At 34.4% G+C, this 9,802-nt stretch overlaps 2 protein-coding genes across 3 annotated transcripts in view; both read left to right on the forward strand.

The window, feature by feature from the left end:
• The window catches only part of LOC142341977 (putative phosphoglycerate kinase), a 55,839-nt gene that overhangs the window by 6,841 nt on the left and 39,196 nt on the right, over window positions 1-9,802 (forward strand). The gene's annotated exons all lie outside the window — the stretch shown is intronic.
• Window positions 8,046-8,935, forward strand: LOC142348547 (survival motor neuron protein-like). Its single transcript, XM_075399965.1, has 2 exons — window positions 8,046-8,375; window positions 8,731-8,935. The coding sequence occupies exons 1-2, from the start codon at window positions 8,185-8,187 to the stop codon at window positions 8,933-8,935; spliced, it is 396 nt and encodes a 131-aa protein (XP_075256080.1). The 5' UTR covers window positions 8,046-8,184.

Consider the following 9,802-nt stretch of genomic DNA (forward strand, 5'->3'; position numbering starts at 1 on the left):
AACAAATCTCAACTACTTTTGTGTATTGAAACATTATTTTCTCTGTTGGTTACATGCTGTGACTGATTTCCTTGATTGTTTAATTTCATTGAAAATATTTGCGAGCTTTCTATACTGTTCAGTTTTTGGATTTTCTTTTGTCATTTCTACATAGTCTTCTTTCAAGGAACACCCGTTGATGCTCAGATGAGAAGAAAGTGAAGATTTACAGTTCTTGCAGATAATGTCTTATAATTATAAAGCTTTAAAGACTGTGGTGTTGAAAATTGTTTGTGAAGTTTTGGTTTCTGCCTGTATTTGTTGTTATTTTGTTGTCTCGTGACTTAAGGCCTCCTGAGGCTTTGCAACTAAATCCATCTTTTTTGAACTTTTTTGTCTTTTATGACTTTTGAAAGTATTTGTTTTCAAAAACATTTGGATTTTTGAGCTTCGCCATTTTTTAAATGTTTTTCGGTCGATTTGTAGCGTAGTGTGTGTCAAAACAGGCCCAACCCAGTTCCAATGAGCTATAATTAAATGTTTAGAACGGTTTTAGTTTCAATCTTCTGTTTCGTGCCTTTGTTTCTACTGATACAGAAGTTTTGCAAAATAAGATTTTTATTTGTACATTTTAAAAGATTATTGTATTCTTTTTAAGTTAGAACATTACTGGTAGGTCCCGTTGACTTCAAAATGTTGCGTCATTGAAATGTTTTAATGCTCTTAGTGACAAGTTTATAGTTTTAACGGCTTTACTGTCATTTTTGCGCAAATTTTAATTGAACTTTTCATTTTTGCGATATTTGTCCTTTTTGCAGTCGTATGACGTACACTGGAAAATGACACGTCTCAATTGCTTCCTCTGGAGATATAGATGAAAATTTTAATTTTCAGTTAATATCTTATCCTATTAAACATAGCTGATAATATCAGGAAAATGGCCGCACTTGATCGGCTTGACAATCTTTGGGATTGAAACAGAAAAAATTGAGATAGAAATTGACAGATTTTTTCCAAGTGTCAGTTTTTTGTGAGTAACTTCTGCACATTCTGTTATAAAAGATTGAAATTGGGGTGAAATGATAAAGGGGTTAAACAAAGTGAATAAGATCAAATGAGCGAAACTAAAAGAAACGGGATAAAATAATCAAGTCCTTTCATGAAGTTAGTGCCAAAAGTTATCATCCTTGCTAGGGAGAACACTAATTGGTATTGAGTTAATGTTAATAGCTTTCAATTAAGAAGCTGAAGTCTGTATAATTGTATTATTTAACTGACACTCATAAAACCAATAACTTTACATTTTGAAAAATCATTGTAGTGGTCTCTAACCTCTAATTACCTAGAGACCACTGACCCCTCTCTATAAATCAGTCTGCTATTGGGCTCTCTGGCTAAAGCAGGCTACAAAATTGAGCTCCGTCTGTCATTGGAAATCATAATAACCGACGTTAGTCGGTTGTTTTGAGACTATGGTAAAAATTGAAAGTTAAAGTAGAGAGCAGGTAAATTTAGACGAGATTCTTAAATGTACCCTGCCGAACAAAAGTTTTGCTTGTGTGAACTAAACACTGGTCCCATAAACACTTACAATGAAATGTATATCCCGATATACGTGTGACTAGTCGTTGCAATTAATAAATGCAATTTAAATGTAAACAAAAACAAAAGATGGTCATGTTTTACCCGGAAAGGGAGGAAACAGTTCCCGCTGTAACAATTATCACGATTAGAGGAAAACCAATCGTTGTATTCAGCTCTAAACAGCGAGATGGGTAGCGAGACAACTTTTGATAGATGCTCTGAAACGCCTGATATTCAGCAAATATAGCTTCTAGTTTTTGAAGCATTTTGAATCTTAAAGGCCTTCCTCCACTTAAGATATTTTGTTCTTGACGGACTTTCTAATGATAACACTTATACTTCTGTTTGGCCTTTTTTCAAAACGTTTCCGCATCCAGTTTTTTTATGCAAATTACTGACAAGAGTTTCAAATCAGGGCTAAATTATTGACAGATACTTTTTACGGAAAAAATGAGTCTCAACCAATTTATATTTTTTGGTTTCAGAGTTAAGATCATATTTTTTATGCCTTTGAAAAATTGTTTTCGTATGAGATTTTTTATGAGGTGCACGTGAACCTCGACAATGCCTTCAGTTGCTATCTAATGTCCCTGACTTTGAATATATTAAATAAAGAATATGTCGATGAATAATTGAAATTTGTTTCAACTTAATGTTTCTCATTTCTGGCGTAGTCTCATTAAAAACAGGCGGAAACGCATTTTTTGTGAGTTATTAACTAATGTCTGGAACGTTTTTTTTAACATATGGTTTCTTTGTTTTGATACTACGAGTTTTCATTTTTCTTAGCATAATTGTTCATTTCTTCTTTGTAGATTTATCAGATCTTTGACAGGTCCAATTGAATGAAAGCCTAATTGGGAAATCCAACTGAATGAATCTGAATATGTTAATTGTTTTTGTTGAGTAGTTTATGCTTTTGGGCGGAGACACAGTTCTCTCGCAAAATTAAGTAGATTTTTTTGTTATTTAACTATGTTTCTTTCTTTTTTGCTTTAAGACGTATACTTGATAATGTTAGGTCCCAATTCCTTTACCAGGACGCATAACTGAACCTGTTTGAAGATATCAACTTATAGCTATTTCTTTTAGTGACCAGTTAACCTTTTTAAAGATTTATTCAACTGTCTTCTTTTTGCTCTCATTTTCTTAACCATGTTAATCAATCTCACTAATAACAAATCTCAATTACTTTTGTGTATTGAAACATTATTTTCTCTGTTGGTTACATGCTGTGACTGATCTTTTTGATTGTTTAATTTCATAAAAAAAATTGCGAGTTTTCTATACTGTTCATTTTTGGGTTTTCTTTTGTCATTTCTATATAGTCTTCTTTCAAGGAACACCCGTTGATGCTCAGATGATAAGAAAGTGAAGGTTTACAGTTCTTGCAGATAATCTCTTATGATTATAAAGCTTTAAAGACTGTGGTGTTGAAAAACTCTTTTGGTTTCTGCCTGTATTTGTTGTTATTTTGTTGTCTCGTGACTTAAGGCCTCCTGAGGCTTTGCAACTAAATCCATCTTTTTTTGAACTTTTTTCTCTTTTATGACTTTTGAAAGTATTTGTTTTCAAAAGCATTTGGATTTTTGAGCATCGCCATTTTTTAAATGTTTTTCGGTCGATTTGTAGCGTAGTGTGTGTCAAAACAGGCCCAACCCAGTTCCAATGAGCTATAATTAAATGTTTAGAACGGTTTTAGTTTCAATCTTCTGTTTCGTGCCTTTGTTTCTACTGATACAGAAGTTTTGCAAAATAAGATTTTTATTTGTACATTTTAAAAGATTATTGTATTCTTTTTAGTTAGAACATTACTGGTAGGTCCCGTTGACTTCAAAATGTTGCGTCATTGAAATGTTTTAATGCTCTTAGTGACAAGTTTATAGTTTTAACGGCTTTACTGTCATTTTTGCGCAAATTTTAATTGAACTTTTCTTTTTTGCGATATTTCCTTTTTGCAGTCGTATGACGTACACTGGAAAATGACACGTCTCAATTGCTTCCTATGGAGATATAGATGAAAATTTTAATTTTCAGTTAATATCTTATCCTATTAAACATAGCTGATAATATCAGGAAAATGGCCGCACTTGATCGGCTTGACAATCTTTGGGATTGAAACAGAAAAAATTGAGATAGAAATTGACAGATTTTTTCCAAGTGTCAGTTTTTTGTGAGTAACTTCTGCACATTCTGTTATAAAAGATTGAAATTGGGGTGAAGTGATAAAGGCGTTAAAAAAAGTGAATTAGGTCAAATGAGCGAAACTAAAAGAAACGGGATAAAATAATCAAATCCTTTCATGAAGTTAGTGCCAAAAGTTATCATCCTTGCTAGGGAGAACACTAATTGGTATTGAGTTAATGTTAATAGCTTTCAATTAAGAAGCTGAAGTCTGTATAATTGTAATATTTAACTGACACTCATAAAACCGATAACTTGACATTTTGAAAAATCATTTTAGTGGTCTCTAACCTCTAATTACCTAGAGACCACTGACCCCTCTCTATAAATCAGTCTGCTATTGGGCTCTCTGGCTAAAGCAGGCTACAAAATTGAGCTCCGTCTGTCATTGGAAATCATAATAATCGACGTTAGTCGGTTGTTTTGAGACTATGGTAAAAATTGAAAATTAAAGTAGAGAGCAGGTAAATTTAGACGAGATTCTTAAATGTACCCTGCCGAACAAAAGTTTTGCTTGTGTGAACTAAACACTGGTCCCATAGACACTTACAATGAAATGTATATCCCGATATACGTGTGACTAGTCGTTGCAATTAATAAATGCAATTTAAATGTAAACAAAAACAAAAGATGGTCATGTTTTACCCGGAAAGGGAGGAAACAGTTCCCGCTGTAACAATTATCACGATTAGAGGAAAACCAATCGTTGTATTCAGCTCTAAACAGCGAGATGGGTAGCGAGACAACTTTTGATAGATGCTCTGAAACACCTGATATTCAGCAAATATAGCTTCTAGTTTTTGTAGCATTTTGAAGCTTAAAGGCCTTCCTCCACTTAAGATATTTTGTTCTTGACGGACTTTCTAATGATAACACTTATACTTCTGTTTGGCCTTTTTTCAAAACATTTCCGCATCCAGTTTTTTATGCAAATTACTGACAGGAGTTTCAAATCAGGGCTAAATTATTGACAGATACTTTTTACGGAAAAAATGAGTCTCAACCAATTTATATTTTTTGGTTTTAGCGTTAAGATCATGTTTTTTATGCCTTTGAAAAATTGTTTTCGTGTGAGATTTTTTATGAGGTGCACGTGAACCTCGACAATGCCTTCAGTTGCTATCTAATGTCTCTGACTTTGAGTATATTTAAATAGAGAGTTTGTCGATGAATATTTGAAGTTTGTTTCAACCTAATGTTTCTCATTTCTGACGTAGTCTCATTAAGAACAGGCGGAAACGCATTTTTTTGTGAGTTATAAACTAATGTTTGGAACGTTTTTTGTATAACTAATGGTTTCTTAGTTTTGATACTAAGAGTTTTCACATTTTTCTTAGCATAATTGTTCATTTCTTCTTTTTAGTCTTATCGGATCATTGACAGGTCCAATTGAATGAAAGCTTAATTGGGAAATGCAACTGAATGAATCTGAATATGTTAATTGTTTCTGTTGAGTAGTTTATGCTTTCGGGCGGAGACACAGTTCTCTTAAGTGGATTTTTTTATTATTTAACTATGTTTCTTTTTTTTTGCTTTAAGACGTATACTTGATAATGTTAGGTCCCAATGCCTTCCCCAGGACGCAAAACTGAACCTGTTTGTAGATTTCAACTTATAGCTATTTCTTTTAGTGACCAGTTAACCTTTTTATAAAGATTTATTCAACTGTCTTCTGTTTGCTTTCCTTTTCGTAACCATGTTAATCAATCTCACTAAGAACAAATCTCAGCTACTTTTGTTTATTGAAACATTATTTTCTCTGTTGGTTACATGCTGTGACTGATCTCTTTGATTGTTTAATTTCATAAAAAAAATTGCGAGTTTTCTATACTGTTCATTTTTGGGTTTTCTTTTGTCATTTCTATATAGTCTTCTTTCAAGGAACACCCGTTGATGCTCAGATGAGAAGAAAGTGAAGGTTTACAGTTCTTGCAGATAATGTCTTATGATTATAAAGCTTTAAAGACTGTGGTGTTGAAAAACTCTTTTGGTTTCAGCCTGTATTTGTTGTAATTTTGTTGTCTTGTGACTTAAGGCCTCCTGAGGCTTTGCAACTAAATCCATCTTTTTTGTGGAACTTTTTTGTCTTTTATGACTTTTCAAAATATTTGTTTTCAAAAACATTTGGATTTTTGAGCATCTCCATTTTTTAAATGTTTTTCGGTCGATTTGTAGCGTAGTGTGTGTCAAAACAGGCCCATTCCAGTTCCAATGAGCTATAATTAAATATTTATAACGGTTTTAGTTTCAATCTTCTGTTTCGTGCCTTGGTTTCTACTGATACAGAAGTTTTGTAAAGTATTTAAGATTTTTATCTATACATTTTAAAAGATTTTTGTATTCTTTGCAAGTTAGAACATTACTGGTAGGTCTCGTTGACTTCAAAGTATTGCGCCATTGAACACTTTTAAAGCTCTGAGTGACAAGTTTATAGTTCTGACGGCTTTACTGTCATTTTTGCGCAAGTTTGAATTGAACTTGTTATTTTTGCGCTATTTGTCCTTTTTAGTGGTTTTACGTACTGGAAAATGACACGTCTTAATTGCTTCCTATGGAGATATAGATGAAAATTTTATTTTTCAGTTGATATCTAATCCTATTAAACATAGCCGATAATATCAGGAAAATGGCCGCACCTGATCGGCTTCACACTTAGGGATTGAAACAGAAAAAAAATGAGATAGAAAAAATGACAGATTTTTCTAAGTGTCCGTTTTTTTGTGAGTAAGTTCTGCATATTCGGTCATATTCTAAAATTACTTTTAATTCAAGTTCTGAACTGAGCGCTATTAAGCCTAATACTAATGCCAGCTAGCAATCGCTTAAATGAACATTGATAACCTTACTTAATGACCGGGCTTTATTTGTTTATCCCGTTTCTTTTGATTTTGCTCTTTTGACTTTGACCGTAGTCACTATGTTGCGTAATTCAATGCGCAAAATAATTTGGAATCCATTCAGTAGAAACGTTGAGTGAAGTAGGTTTGTTTTCAAAATAAAAAATTATTTGTTTGCAAAAATAAATACGTGTTTTTGAACTTCGCATCGTTTTGCTCTTTTTTGTTGAACTGTTACCCAGTTTAATTGAGGACAGGTCCCGTTTCTTTTCTATTGAAGGATAGTTTAATTTGTTTTGTGTAGGTTTTATCTGATGCGAGTTTGATTTTGTTTTGAGTTTTTTTTATTGTAGACATTGATTTTTGGTCGTAATTAATGTTGGCTATTCGATTTTTATTGTTGTCTTTTCTAGTAATCCTATTAGCAACAAGTTTATCGGCCCTCTAGTGTTGCGTTTTTGTATTCCACGAGTTGTTCATTGAACTATGTATGTTTTTAAAATTTTTCTGTCTCTTCAACATTTGGTAGCCAATTAATTGTAGTTTGGTTGTCAATAATGCGGATGAGCGGGGTCGAAACATTATGTGCGTACGCACATTACCGGGCCTTCTTGTAATTTTTAGGGAGTTGAGTAGGTTTTTATTCCTAATTGGACCACAAATTACCACAAAAATTTAATGATTGTTCCACATTTGCGTTTGCAAGATGTGTTGGATGCTTATTTGATTTTTTAAATGCTCTCAAACAGAGTTTGTAGCAATTATATTAGTCATGTTGTCACATTGTGCCGCATTTGATTTTTTGTCCTCAAACTCGGGTATAAAATGCAATGCCTAGAGGGCTTTGAGTTGCTGAGCAGCTATCTTAGAGCTTCACTAGTCTCAATGATCAGATTTTCTGACCGGCGCTGATTAGAAGATATTTAATTACGACGAGAAGCCGGTTTTTTGGGGGGTTAGACCCCATGTTTCGACCGAAACTCGTCGACCATATCCTTCCGCCGCATTCTACTCTAGCCCCGCACGCTTGACCCCCTTGAGAGCTCCACGCGCTCCAACGTGCTCCCTAATGAAGGCACTCTTTGTTAAAGTTAACTAGCCTCCCTAAGCGCCAGCTTGCTACTGTTGATGCCAACCGCTCAACTGGGGTTTGAGAGCAATTAACCCGACGTTAGTAGGTCATGTTTGTAGATTTTTGCCTCTGATTTTCATATCACAAACTCCGAAAGATTGGCAATATTGCCTTTTACGGACGTTTCCGTATTTCTCTATTCGGGGCCGTAAGTTGGACCTTAAATTCTTTTATCTGATTGATGTTTCGTTAAATTCCACGTAATAACTAAGGATGTGGGTCATCTACTTATAAACGAGGAAAAAATATTACTTGTTTCGTAGTTGTTGAGCTAAAAATGCTGTGCAAGCAATTGGGTTGGTCTAATTGTCGCAACTTGTTTCAGATATTTTATTGATAGAAATTCTAATTTGAATTAGATACGGCGATCTGTGATTAGCTGGTACTTGTCAATCAACTTGTTAGAAGAGCTGTGCTCTTGATTCCTTACTTATTAACCAAATCTGGTCAGCAATAGAGTGTACTGCAATGTACAGATACGATGCAAGCAACTATGACGCAAACACCTGGGATGATACTGATTTGATAAGAGCGTATGATGCGGCGTTGAGTTCGTTTGAGAAGAAATGTAAATTGGGTTCGGATGGAAAGCCAAGCGGTGGAGCTAGTCAAAAGTTCAAATCAGCCAGCGCAAGGAAATCTCAGTCTAACAGCAATATGTAAGTTTTTATCAAATTTAGTGTAAAGTTAAATAGGTATAATAGATAACACGATAGACTGGGTTTCACTGTCGTAGGTATTACTATAGTTATTCACTATATTATTACCCATCAAATTTCACACATAGCTGCTATGTGATTTGATACCATTTTGATCTAATCAATCCGTTCTTTAAATGGCTTGTGCAGTAATCGACTAAATGGACTAAATGATATTATTGAGGAGCATTCATGAAGGAACAAACTGTACAAAATTGTTACTAAGCAAGCAAAGATAGCTCTTTTCCTGACAAAACAGACTATTGCTGCTGACAAATTTTGCCATTGTTTTGTTAGAATCTGTTATGTGTCTTAGGTCCAATGGAGGCTCTAGGAAGAGTTCCAGGTCTGAAAACGGGGCTACTGGTGGCGGAAATGTTCTTGGAAATGCAAACGTAGGTGAGGAAAAAGTGCTAGTGTGGAATGTGGGAGACAGGTGCTGTGCTTATTACACTGAAGATGGAGAGCTCTACCCTGCTGAGATCATCTCAATCAAGGGAAACACTTGCTACGTACGGTAAGACTCTGATCCAGTCTCACTCACCTACCTACCTTATAGATGGATTGGCAGATATTTGCTCGCTCTGAACAAAATCAATTGTTCAAGTGCTGTTAATTTTTAATTGTCAGTCGCATCTAACTTCCTCTATGGTCAATATAATAGGGATCATATTTAAGGTGATATGTAAGCCTGTCGCGGTAGAACACCATCTGTAATGGTGCATACATGTACCTCACGATAACACTAGATAAAAGTTGTAGTGACTAGTCCCAGCCCACTGAGACGGAACTTGATATACATTGCCATCTCATGCAAGATCTTGATTACTCTCGCAAAACTTTGAAACATTTTGCCAATATCTTCATACACTACCATTATGCTTCTTATTGGCCGATTTGGCAAAACTGTTTTCAATGCAGGCATCAAATAAGTATTGTGTTATAGAATAGTGGATTTTACATTTCATACTTTCTTTGCTGTTCTAGTTTTTTATTGTTCAAAGTGTACCTACCCAGGGGGGAGGAATTATAGGCTCACCTGAGTTTTAAATTGCTCTTGAACGAATTGAACGAAGTTCATAGCAATTATTGTAAACGTGTGTGTCTTTTTACGACTCGAAGAGGATTATTGAGATTCTACAGGTTTTTACGACTCGAAGAGGAGTATTGATATTCTACAGGTTTTTACGACTCGAAGAGGAGTATTGAGATTCTACAGGTTTTTACGACTCGAAGAGGAGTATTGAGATTCTACAGGTTTTTTTAGCAGAAAGCAAGTTTGTTCATGACTTGAATTTTGACTTCTTTCTGTTCGAGCATTTAACTCCGTTTTTGATTGTTGACTTCTGTTTTCGAACATTGGACTTTAACAATAGCTTCGTTTGTAG

The sequence above is a fragment of the Convolutriloba macropyga genome, chromosome 1, assembly GCF_964194025.1.
Source record: "Convolutriloba macropyga chromosome 1, txConMacr16.3, whole genome shotgun sequence".
In the NCBI taxonomy this organism is placed as follows: domain Eukaryota; kingdom Metazoa; phylum Xenacoelomorpha; order Acoela; family Convolutidae; genus Convolutriloba; species Convolutriloba macropyga.

Bases quoted from the DNA above. Each gene is read 5' to 3' on its own strand.
- LOC142348547 (XM_075399965.1), top strand. From the start codon at position 8,185: ATGTACAGATACGATGCAAGCAACTATGACGCAAACACCTGGGATGAT. The intron at 8,376-8,730 runs GTAAGTTTTTAT...TATGTGTCTTAG, and splicing joins TCTCAGTCTAACAGCAATAT to GTCCAATGGAGGCTCTAGGA.